Source organism: Colobus angolensis, unplaced genomic scaffold (genome assembly GCF_000951035.1).
Source record: "Colobus angolensis palliatus isolate OR3802 unplaced genomic scaffold, Cang.pa_1.0 Scaffold79, whole genome shotgun sequence".
Classification (NCBI taxonomy): domain Eukaryota; kingdom Metazoa; phylum Chordata; class Mammalia; order Primates; family Cercopithecidae; genus Colobus; species Colobus angolensis.
Window position 1 is genome coordinate 4,164,594 of NW_012121709.1, and position 20,187 is coordinate 4,184,780.

General features: G+C 39.2%; 1 protein-coding gene across 1 annotated transcript in view; it reads right to left on the reverse strand.

Moving 5' to 3' along the window:
- Positions 1–20,187, reverse strand: part of MED13L (mediator complex subunit 13-like) — a 327,824-nt gene that overhangs the window by 14,795 nt on the left and 292,842 nt on the right. The window contains exons 17-25 of the mRNA XM_011928703.1: positions 18,439–19,376; positions 14,189–14,368; positions 13,349–13,572; positions 11,241–11,433; positions 10,177–10,600; positions 9,446–9,665; positions 7,802–7,990; positions 2,418–2,641; positions 2,078–2,220 (exon numbers count right to left, since the gene is read on the reverse strand). Coding sequence (XP_011784093.1) covers positions 2,078–2,220; positions 2,418–2,641; positions 7,802–7,990; positions 9,446–9,665; positions 10,177–10,600; positions 11,241–11,433; positions 13,349–13,572; positions 14,189–14,368; positions 18,439–19,376 — 2,735 coding nt within the window. The remainder of the gene's footprint in view (positions 1–2,077; positions 2,221–2,417; positions 2,642–7,801; positions 7,991–9,445; positions 9,666–10,176; positions 10,601–11,240; positions 11,434–13,348; positions 13,573–14,188; positions 14,369–18,438; positions 19,377–20,187) is intronic.

Consider the following 20,187-nt stretch of genomic DNA (forward strand, 5'->3'; position numbering starts at 1 on the left):
TGAACATATATTTACTTTCAATCTTTTGATGGGTTCCTCCAGTCACATATTCCTCTCCACTAAGAGATAAGGAAGAAGAATGTGCCCTTATAAAAATCATATAAGGGAAGGAGATGGCCTTAATAATTTTCCAAAATACCAAGTGACTAGACTATTACTCTATATTTTTATCCTTCCTCTTCTTTCCTATTATAGTCTAACTTTCCCCAAGGGTTAAGAATAGCTTAAAGCCTTTAAGAAATAAGATTGACTGAAAAAGCAGACTGGGAAGACAGAAAATTCTGACAGAAATAAAATGATGAATCCCCTAATGTGTTAGACCTCCAGGCACTTGATACAAGATTCATTATGATAGTCCTTTAAAAAATGAAAAGAGTCTATTAGTCTACAGCACAACTTATTACTAAAAAAAAAAAAAAAAATTGTAAATGCCAAAGAAAACATTTACTTAATACATATGATGTAATATTTATATAACTGCTGTTAAACCCTGAAAATTTGACACCAGATTTAACCTGCATTGTAGGAAGTGAGGTACACTTACGCACTCCTACAGTGCAAGTTATATCTGTACCAGTGATTTTCGTTTAGGGAATCTACAAATACCTGATGTGAATTTCCTATAAAGAAATAACGTGGCTGGGCGCGGTGGCTCAAGCCTGTAATCCCAGCACTTTGGGAGGCCGAGACGGGTGGATCACGAGGTCAGGAGATCGAGACCATCCTGGTTAACACGGTGAAATCCCGTCTCTACTAAAAACTACAAAAACCTAGCCGGGCGACGTGGCGGCGCCTGTAGTCCCAGCTACCCGGGAGGCTGAGGCAGGAGAATGGCATGAAACCGGGAGGCGGAGCTTGCAGTGAGCTGAGATCCGGCCACAGCACTCCAGCCTGGGTGACAGACTCAAAAAAAAAAAAAGAAAAAAAAAGAAAAAAGAAATAACGTACATGGTCTAACGCAGGGGTCAGCAAACTATGATCCACAGGCCAAATCCTGCCTCCCGTTTGTTTTTGTAAATAAAGTTTTATTAAAACACAGCTGTCCACACTCATTTAGGTATTGTCTAGAGCTGCTTTGACATTACAACAGCAGAGCTAAATAGTCACAACAGCAACCATCTGGCCTGCAAACCTGAAAATATTTACTATCTGGCCATTTACAAAGAAACTTTGCTGACTCTGCTCTAATGTATTTGCACCCAGGAAGCCACCAAGCTAATTTGTGACATAAGTCTTTCTTTTGTGCAGATCTTAGGAAAAAACTTCTCCCATCTGAATGCATATATTGAACTTCTTATAAATGTGTCATTAATTAATAAGGCTTTAAAAATAATCTAAGCTTATTGATACTATTCACATAAAACTGTACAAGTAGCTACACTGGGATAGTAAATGAGCTGGGCTCAGCATCAAGCAAGGCAGTTGCTGGTGGTCAGTTGTGTTGTGTTACAGTTAAAGTGCTTCCTGACTGACTGTTACATTTATGAAAAAGAATATAAGCAGTGGCAGTTGGGGACTGAACTTCAAAAATCTGCTCTTTTAAGCTTCCAGGCTGAAGAACATCAGACAGTGGCAACGTGAATAAAGACTTCTTCTACTGACAACTACTTGTCCTCATGAAACAGGATTTCCTGGCTGTTGTGCCACCAAAAAAAACTAAAGAAACACAAAACTCATCATCAACCACCAAACAAATTGAAGGCTGTTTTTATATGACTTCAACTGTCACCTACAATCACTGATATAAAATTTTTGTCTTAAAACTGACTAGTTCTTCTCATTGACTCAATATATAAATAAATGTTCGAAATGTGAATTTACTATCATTTTTATACGAATAAAACTCTTTTTGTTTTATATATTGGGGCTCAATATTTAAGATTTTATTTGGATAAATGATTTTGCTGCCAAAGAAGAGTTTAAAACTGGTTTACCCTGTACATATAAAAGAACCATAAAATAGAATCTGCTTAATTCTTACTACAAATTTAAACATTTCCTCCCTTAGTTCAGTTAATGACGTCAGCTCTGCCCTTTTCCTCTGTTTTCTGCAAATACTTTTTCAAAAATTTCTCACCTTTAAGCTCCCCATGGCCAAGACGCCCAAGTCGCCCGATTACAACTCTCCAGGGCAGAGATGTCATTTGGACAATCCCTATGCACCATTCCCATAACTTCTGTAGTCCAATTTTACGTGCAGATACTTTACTCCTCCGTGACCTAACAAAGAAAGAAATGGGGAAGGGGAAGGGGTCCCTAGATAAATCAGAGTTATCACTTGTAAGACAAACACTAGAAATGCCAAAGAACCTATCCATGCTGTACTCACTTCATTTACATAGAAAACAGGAAATATTCATATTTGAGGAATGGTACAGCATCAGTTTACATGCACCATAAACATCAAGCCTTCTCACCTGCTTGGTAAAGCAATATTTACAACGCAGGTCTCCAATAATTCCCCATGGAGGTCAGTGCAGGAAGCCAAAAGCCAGCGCTGGTCATGAGACAGACAATAGCCCACGAAAAGCACATTGTATTTCTGGCTCGCCTCACCAAACGTCTCTCCCAGCTCTGTCTGCTTGTCTTTGATTGGGGCCAATATAAAGGGAGGGGAGTAAAGCTGGATTGGGCTGGGCCGCTGAAATCAAAACCAAAATCATTATCAGTACAAAGCCATACAACTTAATGATTACAACAAAATCCAGAATGACACTGAGGGGACCCACAGGGAGTAACGGTAATAAATCGTTTCTCTCTCTCTCTCCAGTACTAGATAAATAAATAGTATTGATGACACATAACAAAATGATTATTTAAATCATGTAAGCTGGGAAACTCAAGTAAGCCAGTATTTCCTTATTAAAAGAAATTACTATTTTAGAAAGTACATTGGCCCAACTCCATTAGTTGTTAGGCAAGTGGGAAACTGAAACCACAATGAGATAATGCTACACAACCACCAGAATGTCAAAAATCAAAAACGAGAAAATATTGGTGAGAATATGGAGCAACAAGAATTTTTATACATTGCTGCTTAAGCTGAACAAACATATACTCCCTTTGAACCAACAAAATGCACGTTTACCAAAAAACAGGTATAAGAATATTCACAAGAGTATTAATCACAATAGCTCCAAATAGAAAATAATCTGAATACTCATCAACAGTAAAAGAGATAATAAATTGTGATGTAGTTAACAGAATCAGAATATCAAACAGCAGTGAGAATGAAAAAACTATAAGCAACAAAACAGATGAATCTCAACAATGAATAAAAGAAGCCGAATGTGAAAGAATATGAAGTAGATGATTCAATTTATATCAAGGTCAAAGACAGGCAAAACTACACTATTAGAAGTTAGAATAGTGACTATCTTTAAGGGATTGGAAAGACCACAAGAGGGGCTCTGGATACCGATTATGTATTTGCTTCTTGCGCTTGTTAAATGGTATTTTTTTTTAATTACTGAAAATTCATTAAGCAGTATACCTATGATTGAGTACTTTTCAGTACATATATAGTTTAATGTGTGTGTTTGTGTATGTAATTTTAGAAATCAAATCAACAGCTGTTACCAAATATAAATATTTTAGATTGTGAAAATTTTTTAATTGTCATATTTTTTTACAGCTATCATACACATCTTACTATTTAATAAACTACAACAGGGGTCAGCTAACTTCTATAAAACAGAAAACCAGAGAATAGAGTTTAGATTTTTATGGCTGTCACACATTCTTTTTGTAAAAATGTACTCACTGGCTAAGTGTGTTGGCTCATGCCTGTAATCCCAAAACTTTGGGAGGCTGGAGTGGGAGGATCACTGGAGCCCAGGAGTTCGAGGCCAGCCTGGCCAGCACAGTGAGACTCTCCCTTACAAAAAGTAAAATAAAATTAGCCAGGCATGATGGTGCATGCCTGTAGTCCCAGGTACTTGAGAAGCTGACTGCCTGAGCTTGGAAAGTCGAGGCTGCAGTGACCCATGTTCATGCCACTGCACTTCAGCCTGGGCGACAGAGTGAGACCCTGTCTCAAAAACACAAAAAAAGTAATAATCATTCTTACCTAGCTGGTCATTCAAGTATAAGCTGCAGGCCGGATTCAGCCCAAAGCCATAGTTGCTGACCCCTGAACTACACAGCATTAGGCACAGTAGTAACAGAATGATGCCATTTTAAAGCTAAAAGAGACTTTGAAAATAATATAACCCAACTCATTCATTCATCACAGGGATTCAAAACTCAGGCTGAGAAATATTCAATGACTTGCTTAAAGTTGCAAAGCTAATCTAACACTAATCAATTCACTCTCCACGTGACCAGAAATTGCGCTCTTAGGTATTTACCAAGAGAAATATTATGTCCACACAAAAACCTTGTACACAAATATCCATAGCAGCATTATTCACAAGTGCCAAAAAGTGGAAACAACCTAAATGTCCATTAACTAATGAACAGATAAACAAAATGTGGTATAGCCATACAATGAAATATTATTTAGCCAGGAAAAGAAATGAAGTACTGGTACATGTTATGACACGGATGAACCTCAAAATCATTACGCTAAATGGAAGAAGTCAGACATAAAATATCACATATGGCCAGGTGAGGTGGTTCACGCTTGTTATCCCAGTACTTTGGGAGGCTGAGGCAGGCAGAATGCTTGAGCCAAGGAGCTCAAGACCAGCCTGGGCAACATGGCAAAACCCCATCTCTATCAAAAAATTTCAAAACTTTAGGAAGGCACAGTGGCACATGCCTGTAGTCCCAGCTACTCCAGTGGCTCAGGCAGGGGGATCACTTGAGCCCAGGGAGGTTGAAGCTGCAAGTAACCATGATCTTGCCACTGCACACCACCCTGGGCGACAGAGCGAGACCTTGTCTCAAAAATAAAAGTAAAAAAATTGGGGGAAGGACTGCTTGAGGCCAGGAGTTCAAGACCAGCCCAAGCAATATTAATGAGACCCTGTCTAAAAAAGAAAAAAAAAAAAATCATATATTGTATGATTCCATCTACATGAAATGTCCAGAACAGGCAGCTGCATAGACACAGCAAGTAGACCAGTGGTTGCCAGGGACTGGAGTGGGGAATGAGTAGTGTGTGCTAATGAATACTGTGTTTCTTTGAGGGTTGATGAAAACGTTCCAAAATTAGATAGTAGTGATGACTGTATAACTCTGTGAAAATACTAAAAACCACTGAACTGTACAATTTTTCCTTTTTTTTTTGGAAACAAGAGTCTTACTCTGTCGCCCAGGCTGGAGTGCAGTGGCGCGATCTTGGCTCAATGCAAGCTCCGCCTCCTAGGCTGACGCCATTCTCCTGCCTCAGCCTCCCGAGTAGCTGGGACTACAGGCGCCCGCCACCACACCCAGCTGATTTTTGTATTTTTAGTAGACACAGGGTTTCACCGTGTTAGCCAGGATGGTCTTGAACTCCTGACCTTGTGATCCGCCCGTCTCAGCATCCCAAAGTGCTGGGATTACAGGTGTGAGCCACTGCGCCCGGCCTGAAGTTTATACATTTTAATCTGCATTAAGGTAATGGTTAGTTGGTCAATGCTGCCTCTGCCTCAGTCTGCAGCTAGAACACTGTGTTCTCATTCGGTAAATATAGTTGAGCATCTACTGTGTGCCAGGTGCTCTATTAGGTGCTGAGGACGCAGGGGTGAACAAAACAGGCCCCTGCCTCCATGCAGTTCTCATTCTCTGGGTGGCACAGTTTTATGCAAGTTATCACATGTGAAAGAATTTACTTTATAGTATTTATTATGCAAATTTTCAAATACAATTGCTGTTATCTTTTGTTTTTCATGGAATATCTCACATCTCACAACACAGTTTGGGAATCATATTTTATTTAGTGTTTCAGAAGCTATCTATTACATCTAAGATATTTCAGATTTAGCCTTTTGTTTTGTAAAAAACTCCAGGCAAACTCAGCTGGACTTTTCTTTTTTTAGTAACAGCTTTATTGAGATACAATTCACATATCATGAAATTCTTTTTAAAAATTTCACAGTTTAGGGTGGGCGCGGTGGGAGGCCAAGGCAGGCGGGTCACCTGAGGTCAGGAGTTCAAGACCAGCCTGGCCAACATGGCAAAATCCTGTTTCCACTGCAAATAAAAAAGTTAGCCGGGTGTAGTGGCTACAAAAAAAATTGTGCAAAAAAAAAAAAAAAAAAAGTATAAACTTCAGCAAATATTTATAACATTTGGTTCTTTTGTTTCTAATAAAGTAAAATCGTTTCTCTCTTCCTCTTTCAAGCAAAATGGAGAAAAAGCATACTACTCGAAGTCTTTTTGCCATTTATTTTAACCTAAACCTCACTTTATCTTACGAGCTCCTGATGATGCTCTGAGAATAATAAACTTTAGAAAGGCAATAATTCATAATTTCTGGAAACAAAATGAAAAATAAGTAGAGATGTTTATTTTTGAAATTCCAGAAAAATTTAATAGAGAAAACAGATGAACTGCTCATAGAAGTGAAAACTTCAAACTCAAAGAATAAACTAACTAAAACTTCCTAAAATAGAAATTTGATGTAACACTAGAGTGAATGTAGGTCATCGGCTGAGCAGCTTTTCTCCCTTGGGACTAAGCTGACCTGAACCAAGTTACAACAAACACAGTATTAACTACTTGTATCATTTTTCACTTGCAAGCATTCTACTTATAAAAGTGCAAGCATTTCATAGAGTTGTTCAGAACAACATTACCAACTAAAAATAGCAATTGGTGTTTTAAGAAGCTCTCTTATGGTAAAGAGGTATTTGCTGGCTTTTACTAATCGGGTATTTTTCATGTAATAAAATTGTGGGAACTTATTTTTGAAGGCTTTGAAAATTCTGAACACTGCCCTGTATACCTATCTTCAAGATAAGGTGATCAGAAAAACAAAGGAAGTGTAAAACTTTTGTTTAAAACATGTTTAGCTTTGGTGCTGTAAAATTCCCTTTGAGATCCACACATATCTGTAGGAAGTAGGTTTAAAAAGATGGAGCGAAAATGCATTCATTTACATACCGAAGCACTGAGGCAAGGAAAGGAGAAATCAACTCCCTGTAAGTATGTGCATCAGAAAATGAGAGCCCCCTGCAGAGTAAACACAACTACAACTGCTGTCTCAGGATACAGACCAGAGCCAGAAAATGCAAAGGATTTCTGATCTAAGACACAGAGTAGCTTAGAAAAATAAAGAAAATAAATTTAGAAAATTCAAACATTAAAAACTAAAAGTGATACATATATTATTGCCTAAAGTCCTACACAAAAAAAAAACAGTAAGAATTTGCTTGCCTCTTTTCTCAAAAATTCTTAAAAGTTCAGAGAAATATCTCCTCTACTTAAACCTAAGAGTTAAAGAAACCTGCCAACTCTTTTTCATTCCCCGCTTGAGACAGGGTCTTACTCTCCAGGCGGAAGTGTGTGATCACAGTTCACTGCCATCTCAAACGCCTGGGCTCAAGTGATCCTTCCGTCTCAGCCTCCCAAACAGCCAGGACTACTGGCACACATCACACCTGGCTAATTTTTTAAAATAAATTTGTGGAGACGGGGGGTCTCGCTATGTTGCCCAGGGTGGTCTCAAACTCCTAGGTTTAAGCAATCCTCCCACCTCAGCCTCCCAAAGTCCTAAGACTACAGGCGTGAGCCACCACATCCAGCCTAGCAACTCTTATATCAAGGGAGAAGGCCAACTAAGCAACCAGCCAATCTGTGGGTTAGATAAAATACCTCTCCTAGCTTGCATTGTAGTATAAATTTTCTAAGTTTCTGTCCTGCCAATACCCACCTCAGGGTTCTTGAGTGTCATCTCAATGCTGGCTGCAGGCCCAAATCCCGTGAGGGATTTAATGTGGATCTGTGTAGGCAACGGTCGCCTGCACTGGCAGTATACTGAAAATGCCATGGACTTCAAGTATTGAATGTAGAAAACTTGCTCATCCTTCATTGTCTGCAGCATGTACTGGCAAGGCACAATCTAAAGACATAAATACAAAAAAAAAAAACAAAAACCAAAAACCTAGAAACTGAGATCTAACACGCTAACAAGCAAGCTGAAAAAGGAAACAGCATGAATTCCTTACCACAATGGGGAGAGGTCACCTCAGCCTTAAAATATATCAGTGTCACACATAATATAATTAAATCCTAATTCCTTCCACTGACATAAAATTCTCTATCACCAGCAATTTCGAAAGATGTACGATTATGCTGGTCAAGTTATACTGTCACTTAGAAACTACCATGTTCCCATTTTAGAGGTAAGATCTCAATTTATTACAGGTACTACCATGGCCCCCAAATTTTATTATATTTCTCCTTTTTATAATTACACAGTGTGTATGGCATTTTTTGGAATTATTACCTAATCATTTAGGATACAGACTTCAAAACAATGGAAAACTATCAGCAATGTACTCTGGTAACTTTAATTTCAATCTTTTAATTTTACAAGATAGCTTCAGTTAAAGTGACATTAAAATGAAACCCAAACATCTGAAGCATTGTTTTTCATCTATATAGAATTTTTAAAAAAAATCATTACACTATAAAGCTGTCAAAGGTGCAGTGAAAATAAGCATACTCATTCACTGATGAAAGGAAAGTAAGTGTAATCTCTTTTGGAATGGAATTTGGCAATATGTGTCAGCATCTACATCTAAGAATTCATGTTAAAAAATGACCTAAAATGTGAAAAATAAGATTATACATAAATGTGTACTATGGCTTTATTTATAACAGTAAAGAAGTGGAGATATAGGAATGGTTATGGAAAATATGCAGTCGTTAAAAATGTTGCTTGTAAGAATTTAAATAACATGAAAATGTATTCATGAATAACATTAGATAGAAAGTAAGTTATATTAAAAGTATGATCTCAACTGTGTCAACAAAAATAGAAAAACAAGCTAGAAAAATACCAAAATGGTAATGGTGGTTGAATGTAAAAGTCGGAATTACGACTATTTTTTCTTTTATACTTTCATGTACAGGTTGAATATCCCTAAGCAAAAAATCTGAAGTCCAAAATGCGCCAAAACCCAAAACTTTTGGAATCTCAATAAAATGCCACAAGTGGAAAATTCTGTATCAGACCTCATGTGATGTGTTGCAGTCAAAATTTAATCAAAACTTTGTATAAAGCACAAAATTATTAAAAATATTGTATAAAATTACCTTCAGGTTAAGTGTATAAGGTGTATATAAAACATAAATTTTATGTTTAGACTTGGGTCCACTGCCAAGGTCTCCCATTACATATATGCAAATATTCTAAAATCAGAAATCCAAAACACTCTGGTCCCTAGTATTTTGGTTAGGGGATAATTAACCTGTACTTCCATTTTTTAAGAAAAATCATAAGCCTATATTTATTTTCACAACAACAAAAATATCAACATCAAAAGTAAAGAATAAACTTGCAAACAGTAACCTGGAGAATGAAAGAATTTCTCATATGCTCAGGTAAATTATCCAGCATTTCTGTGTAGCAGCGCATCAAGCTCAACAGCCAGAAGTTCCCAGAAGTGGAGTCCTCCTCTGCAGCATAAGTGAATGGGTCCACCATGTAAATGACAACGGCTGGAGGGTGGGCATGGCTGTCTGCAGAGTCAGGCTCCGTAGGAATTCCTATTCTCTCCCTTTCTGTAACACTGGCGAGAGAGTCATTTGTGAGACGCACAAAATAAACATATTACACAAATATGAAAAACAAAAGTGCTCAATTCTAGAGCACACAGGCTCCCTAAAGAATGTTTACAGATTAAATGTAAGAGTAACGTGTATCACCTTACCAAAATACAGGCAAACCAAGCCAGAGAGCATTGAAGGCAGGTGGAAAATGGCAATGTACTCCTCTAAAATGGGAGATATCTTTTTCAAACTCCCCTTTCTTTTCTGTGGTTATGTTGTACAAAGTTGTTATTAATTAAGTTGATAGTAAGTTTAATAATAAGGTTTGTAAGTCATAATAATTTGTAAGAAGTCTCAAATTTTTAACACTGCAGCTTTAGATCGACCATTACCCCTTTCTTTTGAGAAGAAGAGAAATAGAGCACTTCATAGGATTCAGAGAATCATGAGGTCAAGGGAGAAAAGGTGCAGAAGAAGAAGAGAGAAAGGGTCTGAGCTGAAGCCACTCGTCTCAATGAGTGAGTAACATACCTCTCTTGTCCATCCTGTGAGGGCTGAGAAGAGCTCTGCCCAGGGTCAGTGTCTCCGCCACAGCCTATGTTCCCTTGAGTTCTATCCGTAGAAATGCCCCCAGTGCTGGGGTTCTGCCCTCCAACACTACCACTGAATCCTGAAGAAGAGGTAGTGCTTATCTGGCTAATACCAGGAGCAGAGGCAGACGATGAGACCGGTGGCACAGAGGAACCAGATGCGGAACTACTTGCTGCAGGATTTGTAGTACTACTATTCGAGGTGGGGTTAAATGCACTGCCAGCTGGGGGAGCTGCTGATCCATTTGGAGCTAAGGGCCCAGCATTCCCAGGCGTAGCCTGTCCCTGTGCTGCTGCTGGTGGGGTCTGGTATTTAGGTGGTATCAACAGGCTGCTATCAAGCTGCAGAGTGGCTAAATAAGGTGCTGAAAGAATACATGCAAAGAGGTGACTTTAGTGATATTCTGCAGTGTCGACTGAACCAGAAATCTAGAATGGTCACTTGTAAAAAAAATTATGCTTTCAAGCTGCAATACTCTGATTACAATACACAAAATACTATCTCCACACTCATGCTTATGTATTCTGCAAACATGGAGATGCACATGGAGCAACTTACAAATTCTACAGAAGAGGCCTGTTTGAAAAGAGAAAATCAATCACTTGTGATAGTCTCCTTTCAGACTGATTCCATATGCCTGCCCTGAAAAATGAGAAGCTATATATACCACAGTCATCACGGGACATTATACTGCTAGGTTTACAAGCTTCTAAGATTCTCTTCAGAATATATGGGTTAAAACTAAGCAGCTAATACCAAGTCATGCTGCTAAGTTTTCAAAATGTGGAGTAAATTAGACATGATTAGGCAACTTTGAATAGTTTTTAAGAAATATATGTACACATAGAAATTAGCAAACTGCTCAGAACACCAAAATGGACCTTAACAAATACAGCATTACTTGAGGCAAAAGAAATACAATGTTGCATCTATAAAAGAAAGGATGGGAGGGATTTGCTATTTTACTTCTCCAGTTCTACTTTGCCAAATAAATTCCCATTTACCTAGGTGATGGCGGCAAACTTGCGCATAAAGTTTGAGTCTGGAATGATTGTCATTCTCCTCGCCACTCCAAGGCTGGTTAAACCACTCACTCACAAGCTCATCTGTCAGCTTCTGTGCCACGGTTTTTCCCACGCGCATGATCCCGTCACGTAGCACTTTGCAGATGGGCTTGTGCTGCCCAAGCCTACACATCTGATATCATAGACGAGATCATTAGTTATAACAGGGGCCATTCCTTCATTCAGTACCAATGGTTAGCAAGGCAGATTCTTTAACATACATATGGAAGCATTTTCCTTTTTCTTTTAGGGTTACTGCATGCAATCAAACCAACATTATAAGTTGGTCCTTTCAGGTAATTTGTAATGTACTCTTAAATTGTCTCTCTAAACTGTCTCTCTAAAACTTGGACTAGTCTCTCTAAAAATAAAAAAATAAAAAAAAAATGTTTCTTCATTCAAGTCAATTCCTCCTGTACAAGAGGAGTCTGCTGAACACTACCTGACTGCTAACGGACAAAGAATTAGCAGATTCCTGCCACAGTAGGCTGACTGAGACATATGTCCACTAAAATCTCCTAAGTAATCCCTACTCATAATGTTTTCCCATAAGATAACATTAAAATTTTATGGGCCATCTGTTCTGTTACAGACATTTGGAGATCACCAATAGCAGGGGCCACTGAAGCAGTGAGTATGCTGATCACTTTTCTTTTCTTTAAAGTAAATAGGACAAGGAGATTCTGCTATTAATCTCCATGACGCTAAATGGGTGCTTATGGCAGGGAATATAATAAACCTGCAAAAAGTAAACTACCTGTTCACCAGCAGGAGAGCCCATATTATTATCCCTTATTGGAGTAGATGAAGTGAAGGCTTACTGAGCTCTGACAAAATCCTCTAGTATATACTCTTCTTAAGGAGGTATGAATTACTGCTGAATGAGCAACCCTAGTGAAGTCATTAAGAAAAATTTAAAGAGTGTCTGCACCCTCTTAAAAAGATCTGGCAGTGGTTTTTACATTTTGTAACTTAAGTTGAAGGTTCCATTCAAGGGAATGGCTGGGCTTTAAAACTGCTTACACAAATGTTCTGTTAATTATGATTTAATAGCGTTATATATCCCCTGATCAGATACTGTTCAGAAATGAATGTATTCAAGGGCTTCCTTCAGTGACTTAATTGATGTCATTACATCACGTTAGCATGTCCTCATTTCTTTGTAGCAACACGTAAATTTACTATTCCATGCCTATTCATACATTTACAGAGCATGAATGTCCTGTTTTGGAATATTTGGGAATTCAGCTTGGAATCTTACTTTAAAACTACTTTTATAATGTTTACGTGCCTATCATAGTTCTAAACACTTTACAGATATTAATTTCATTTTACCAAATACAAAGACATTAGATGTATCAGATACAAAGCACTTAGTGCATATATACTTTGGCATAAGAAATGTAGCACTTATTATTCAAAGACAGACATGATTCTATTTGTTTAAAGCAATAGGAATTCATATACTAAAGATGTAAAATTATCTGCCTGGTTTTTACATTATTAGAGGCATTATATTTGTAATCAGTATCAAAGTTTCAGTATTAAGATGTCGTGTTAAAACACAACAGGGACATGATTCATTAAACTTATGTTTCAATTCAGAAATTTTCAAAAGAAACATTTTTATACTGTTGTCAGGAACTCTCACCTACTCACCCTATCACTCAATCCATCCAATAAATAAATAAAAAGAGTAGATGTGCTCTTTTTGTAAAGCTCATCTTCTGCATTGCCACACTTTCCCCTGGTGAGCAATATTCTTCACCTTTTAGCACATAAATGGAGAAGAGAGAACTGATGGGATTTTAAGACGTATAGTAAGAATGGGAGAGGAATGTTTTCTAAATCTAACAAATATAAAGCCAAGATGGGAAAGCAATTTGCTTCCGGAAAAATATATCAATTCAATTCTCTTCCTCATCCTCCTGTTTGCGAATTTTCTTTGAGATTTACTTTCAAGATAATTTGTCTTGAAATTTAGTCATCACCAGAAACAATCAGAGGATCCAAGTCATAAAAAGTGATTTTCACAGTAACTTCCTCACCTCATATACAGCACTCAAGTCCCTGAAGAAAGTTTTGGCTCCTTCGAGCAAGGCCTCATTTTCTGGACACACCACAATATAGGCAACATCACGGTGGCCCCCATATGGGTCCAACAAGAGCCTCTCCCAAAATGGCAAGGAGAATGGCGAGATGGTGAGGAAATCCTTGTCATAGCCTACCAGCAGAGTGGGGATGGGCAACGGCTCAGGAGATTCTTCTGAACCTAAAATGACATTGTCGTTTAGGAAGGTGCTAGAGAGTTTTTCCCACAATCTGTACAATTTTGAAATTCCTGGTACACTGGTCTTAATTCTGGCATCTGAAATGTCACTCCATGTTGACAAGACATTCTTAAAAGTATTCTTCAAATCATCTAATTAAATGGTCACTGATGAGGACTCTTAATTAAGTCAGAATTTGCTTACAAGTTCCGTAAGATCAGAGGGCAGACTAGAACAAGTTAAAATTAACCTTCCAAGCAGCACTACATCATTTCCTTCAAGATAAGCATTATGATCCTAACTACGATGAAGTACACAGAACTGGCCCAGAAGTCCATCCAGATGAAAATGCAATGAGGACTGGGAAGATGAGGAGAATCTAAGAAATGCACTTTTTAGGGACTGTCTTCCTCACTGGCCTGGATTACACCAACGGTGTTAGGAAACTTGACTCTAAAATTAACTTTAGGAAAACAAAGAGATTATAAAACTTAATGGTCATGAAGAAAAAGACTCCCCTATTTTGTTAGTGAAGCAAGGACTTGACAGTAACTAACGCTGCTCTTCACTGAACAGCAATGAAGTCAGAAGGAATTTTAAACAGGACAAAGACCCTACCGTAGGTTCCCCGTCCTGCCATTTTATGGAACTGCTGCCAAGTGAGTGGTCCCTGTACATGCTGGATGTTCTCCCAGGTCCTGCCCGTGCGCTTCTTTTGGATGGCATCTTGGAGAAAGGGCTGCAGGGACAACAGCATACGAACCACATCCTGGGAGGAGAGCATGCTGATGTCCAGCACTGGAAGAGAAGTGAGAAGAGACAGAGAAGATAAGGGGGCTGGCACCCTCCTTTTCCTCGCCATCACCTCGAGCCTCAGTTATAGTTCAGAACAACAACGTTATTAGCTGTAGTAGATTCTAAAATATTTGAAATAGGAGTCAGGATGAAAGATATTCTTCTACTAAATTAGAGAAAATAATTGATAATTTAGTATCAAAAATAATAAAAGGGGAAATGGATTACTCTATATAAAAACGTTTAATGGAAGAATTGTTTAAAAGTGGAAAAATGGATAGGTGCGACTTTTTAAAACCATCTAAAACTGTTTCCAAGGATTTTCACAAGACAGCTGCAAAAGTTTCTTATTATATTTTATTTGCAAATATCAATGTTTTGTTTATATGATGAGTAGGAAAAAATGGAACTTAAATAGAAGCTTTTAAAAACTCTTTAAATACTCTTAATTGTAAAAATATTTTCACAAAATACAGAATGCATAATAAAGAGAAAGCCAATCTTCAGTGCAGCCAGAGGCACGGGGAAACACAGCTGAAGCCCCTCAGGACCAAAGCCCTCTGCAGGCACGGATGGGATTCACTGCCTTCTAAATGCAGATGACTTCAGTCCCAGCAGTAGCCCTGGGAAGGGATTTTTAACCTAAAATTTGAAAGTTGTCTGAACTCTATGCAAAACCGTGCAAGCACGTTTGGATATACGTATTGTTTTTTTTTTTTTTTTTTTTTGAGACGGAGTCTCGCTCTATCGCCCAGGCTGGAATGCAGTGACCGGATCTCAGCTCACTGCAAGCTCCGCCTCTCGGGTTTACGCCATTCTCCTGCCTCAGCCTCCCGAGTAGCTGGGACCTCGCCTGGCTAGTTTTTTTTTTTGTATTTTTTAGTAGAGACGGGGTTTCACGGTGTTAGCCAGGATGGTCTCGATCTCCTGACCTCATGATCCACCCGTCTCGGCCTCCCAAAGTGCTGGGATTACAGGCTTGAGCCACCGCGCCCGGCCACGTATTGTTTTTTTCTCAGGATGGAGGGTTCATCATGCTCATCAGATTCTTAAAAAGGTCTGCCAAAAGAGCTAATTATGCTGTAGGTGATGTGGTGTGAATCTGCACAGCTGGACTCCTGAAGACTTTGCCTTCCTCTTACTCTTCTAGCTGATGACGGAAAGGGCATGGAAAGAAATCTAAGATTTATCTGCCAACTAAATTTGAAACACAGGATGATTAAGGATTCTTAAGACATTTTCAAATGTGTCCCTAAATCAGTAAAGCATAGGTTGCAAAGTGGTGGTCCACAGAATATTTTGTTAAACTGTGGAACAAATCACTCCAGGAAATTTCATACACAAATCTAGATTGCCAGCTTCCCCTAAACTGAGAGACCCACATTCCTGCATAATCACCACTTGCTGGAGCTGAGAAGCAGCTGTCCCCTTCAGGCACCTCATGGTCCCTGTCCTGCTGTCTGCCTGAGTCTGACGCAGTGTTCATTGCCTTTTATCTTCAGCCGGTGCTTCTTTTTACATATAGTAAGAACAACAGTGAATACTTCTTGTATTAATGGCTCTACCAAAAGTGGGAAATGACAGACCAAGAGAACCACAGATTTGAGGAAACTAAAAGCAAGCTTTATGAACCCTATTCCTGTGCCTGCAAAAGAGAAAGTGAGTTTTGAAAAGACAGCTTAAGGCACTGCCTTCTGCAAATCTGTCTCCCACGTCATTCATTTACATTATCTGGTACTTTTAGGCATCTTAAAATTTGAAATCCAGACCTCCCCTGCAATAAAATGTCCTATTTTTCATCCTGAAAGACAACATCACTGATTCATGCACACAGACTGCTTTTCCATCTGAAGGCCTATCTAGTAAAAGGACTCACCCAAGCTGACCATCCACATTTCTTTAGGGGAAAGGCTGCATTTTCTTGACTTCATTAATCCATTTACTAGAAACTGCTTAAGGGCCTGCTTAAGTATAAGGCACTGTGCTTAAACCTAAGCAGTTATACGAATGAGTACAACCCTTTAATGCTTCCTTAGTCATCTCCACTTCCATGAAAGCTTCCTTGATTGGCCTAGTCAGAAAATACCCATTACTCCCCATACTCTACTGATGACCTCTGGACATACTTTTTATTATTTCAGATTTCAAACTGTATTTAAGAATCTTATATAACTTTCTTCCCTGCAAGACTGAGAGTTGTTCAGAAACAGGGTTCCCACTTCATTCACACAACCCTTCCAGTCTGGCCTCTGCTCTCATCACTCTACAGAAATAGCTCTCACCACCGTCAGAAGACATGTTTAATCCTTATCTTAAAATCTTCACTTGCATTTTAATGCCTGTTGATCACTTCCTCTTTCTTGAAACACTGGCTATCCCTGGCTTTCAAGAGCCCAAGAGCCCCTCTATGGTTCTTCCTTCTCCACTTCCTTGATAGGCTCATGCTTCTCTGCCTCACCGATACCTGTCAGAATTTAGCTAAGCTCTCCTAGGCCCTCTTCTCATTCTATACTTTTCTCCTCCTCCTCAATGAGCTCATCTGGGCCTCCTTAATTGAAGTTATCATCTATATGCCAACTACTCCCTCTCCCCTGAGCAAAAGGCCGAAGAGGCTATTTGATACCTCTACCTGGATATATCAAAAGAGATCTTTAAAACTTCCAAACTTCCACAACTCAATTTATAAACTCTCTCTCCAGATATAGTCTTCCTCCAGTGTACTTATTTTTGAACACCACTGACTAACCAGGTATACTAGTAACGAATCTGGGACTTCTCCTTAACATCTATCTTTCCCTTATCCCCAAAACTAAACCCATTATTGAGTCCTGCAATAATACTTCCTAAACCTCTCTTGAATGATTCTGCTTCTTCTCCATCTTCTTCAAAAGGACACTAAGGCAAGCTACTGTTTCTTACTAGGTCTTCCTCAATAACCCCTTAGTCTCCCCAAATCCATTCCTGCCATTTTCTAATCCATACCCAGAATTATAGCCAGTGCCCACTGTTATTTTTCCTTTCTAACTACACAAATCTGACGTCAATGTTTCTTCTTAAAACCTTTCAATGACTTTTTATTGCTTTGAGCAGGAAGACCCAACCCCTAGCATGCCTCTAAAGAGTCACTGTAATCTAGCCCCTGCTGGCTTCTAACCTCGCTTCGGCTTCTAAAGGCCCCAACCAAGGGCTTTCCCACTTGCAGCACCTTCTGTCTCGGACACATGCCTTGCTACCCATTCTCCTTCCTCAGTTAATGTGTACTCATCATTGAGATCTCCAAACAAATGTTACTACTTCTTCAACGAAGTCTTCTCTGACCTTCAGCCTAGAGTGCCCCCTCTATCCCACGCTTTTATCACTTATAAAATGGGCTGTAATAATATGCATACTTGTGTAATTATTAATGTCCACTTCCAGAATAGATCAGAAAGCCCATGAGGGCAAGTGTCTTGTTTCTTTTGGTAGCCATTTTATCCCCCATGATGCACTGCAGTTTAGGCAGTGAATGAATAAGAAAAGGAAATAGCAAGTTGCTTGGCACTCTTACAACCCAACTTCGAAAATGTTTGTCAACTGGAACTTTTAATAATACAACCAGTTATATGCCCCACCACAATGCAAAGTAAAATGTGAGTTTGTTATAAGAGATGCAACAGAGGAGGGGAACAGAGAAGGGAGAAGGGACTCTGTTCTTCCTGGAAGAGGTTCCTTGGAAACTTGATCTGGAAGAATGGTGGATTTAAGCATGTGACAGTGTGCAAATTATCAGTCTCTAAGCTCTTGACGACTCTGATACTCAGCGGTCACAGGTTTCCAACAAGGACTGCTTACTTATGAGTTACAAGAGGAAAATTTCAGAAAACAATTACTCTTCTCCAAAGGTGTTTCAATATAAAACATACTCCCAGTCCTTAAGTTTAGGATGAAATAAATATAGCTCTCACTTTAGGTTCTTTTTTTTCCCCCTAAAGACATGAAATTAAATTTTTTTGTCAAATATAGTAAAGAAAGCTTTTAAGTTATGATCATACCAAGATACTCCTCAAAGTAAATTTGTGTTCTGGGACACCTACCATTGCTGTGAGGCCAAGAGTGCACAGTGGCACTTCTCACCAGAGCTTCGTCCACTTTTCCACCAGTGGGGTTATCCACATACTGCCGCCCCTGCTCCAACGCATTAAAGCATTCCGTCCAGTAATCGTTATTATCTGCTTGCACCCGGTCATAACTCCAGCTTACACAGGGAAGAGTTTGGCGATTGTTAGAGGAAATGTAGTCCAGGAAACTCAGTGAAGCAAAAGGTTGTGTGTGTTGATTCTGGAGGAGGAGGAGAAGGCTTATGGGTGGCTCCTGGGGTTTTCTGGTTCCTTCCACCTGAGGAAGGAAGGTAGACTGACACATCATTAAGCGCCTCTCTGCAGCCTGACCAATATCAGAATTCTTCCCAAAAATATCCAACTCATCTTCAAGGAAGAGTCCCGAATTGTAGCCAAGTTTGCGGTTCATAATCGCACTAAACCCACAGGTACAGCGGTACTGGTCCTCATTGGAAGAATCAGGGATGTAAAGCCCGACATCTGCCCCTTTGATGTTCATGTTGCAGGCACAGATGCAACAGCTGTCAAAGTTTCTGTCTTTAAAGATATTCATCACGGAATCAGAGAGAATCAGGGTAACATAGAGGCTGTGGGCTTCGGGAATTGGTTGCATGGTGGCGGGCTCCACAGAGTTGAGGGGCCGTGTAGTAGAGGGGGTGGAGGCTGGTGACCCTTGATCGGTGCTATCATACTTAACAGACCCTTGACCACTGGCAGTGCCCCCACCTCTGGGAGTTCTTGGGGTCCTGGGGGTTCGTGGTGTGGGGACAGAGAAGCGAGGGGTTGCTGGAGATGGTAGGACTCCGGCCCCACTATTGCTGGCTGGGGCAGCGCTGTTCAGCGTCACAGGTGTGTTCATCTGTGGTGTGTTCAGATAGTCTGGATCTGCTAGGCTCCCAACACTAGGCACGTTACTACAAAAAGAGAAGGCACCAAGTAAGGAATGGCAGCATGTCACAGATGTTGAAGTAGGTACACGATCACCCCACCCATGTACTGCATGTTTCTCGTTTGTTTCTGCTATCACTGGTATACACTGGCATATTTAATTTTCTCTTAAAAAAAAAAAGATACAAAGGTCAGTGCAGTGTGCAGAGAAGTAGTAAGGTATGGAGAATAATTCAACAAAGCACTTTCCTTCTACTTATTCCACATATAAGCATCCTCATCCTAACCTCTTGAGGGAACTTTTACTATTTTTGTAAAAAAACATGGCACTGGGTTTGGTCAATGTAATTTGAAAAGTTGTAACTACTAAATGGAACTTCAACTATAAGTTCAGACACTAAATTAGCTAGAGGACCACAGGATGAAATTTCCATCTAATTTGCAATTACATTTTTGTCACTTTTTTTGAATCTGAAAGTCTGCCAGTGTACTTGTTCTGAGGCTATAATCTATATATAATATCAAAGTAGTTATAATCAAATACATATGAAAATTTAACATTTCTCTAATTTTCAAAATGCAGCCCTATCTAGGCTTACATTTTTATAGTAATGAGTGACCAGGAGGGAATTATATTTTAGGTAGCCCATTTACCAGTACTATACTACAACTGACAGGAATATTACATATGCGGCTAAGAGGCCTCAGTATTAATTAGGTGGTTGCACAGAAGTACACATACTGTATCAGAGTTTCCAGCTTCCAACAGTTTTCTGTGGGGTGGTAAACACTTCATTTTTCACTTTTCAATCTGTTATGCATTGCATACAGTGTAAT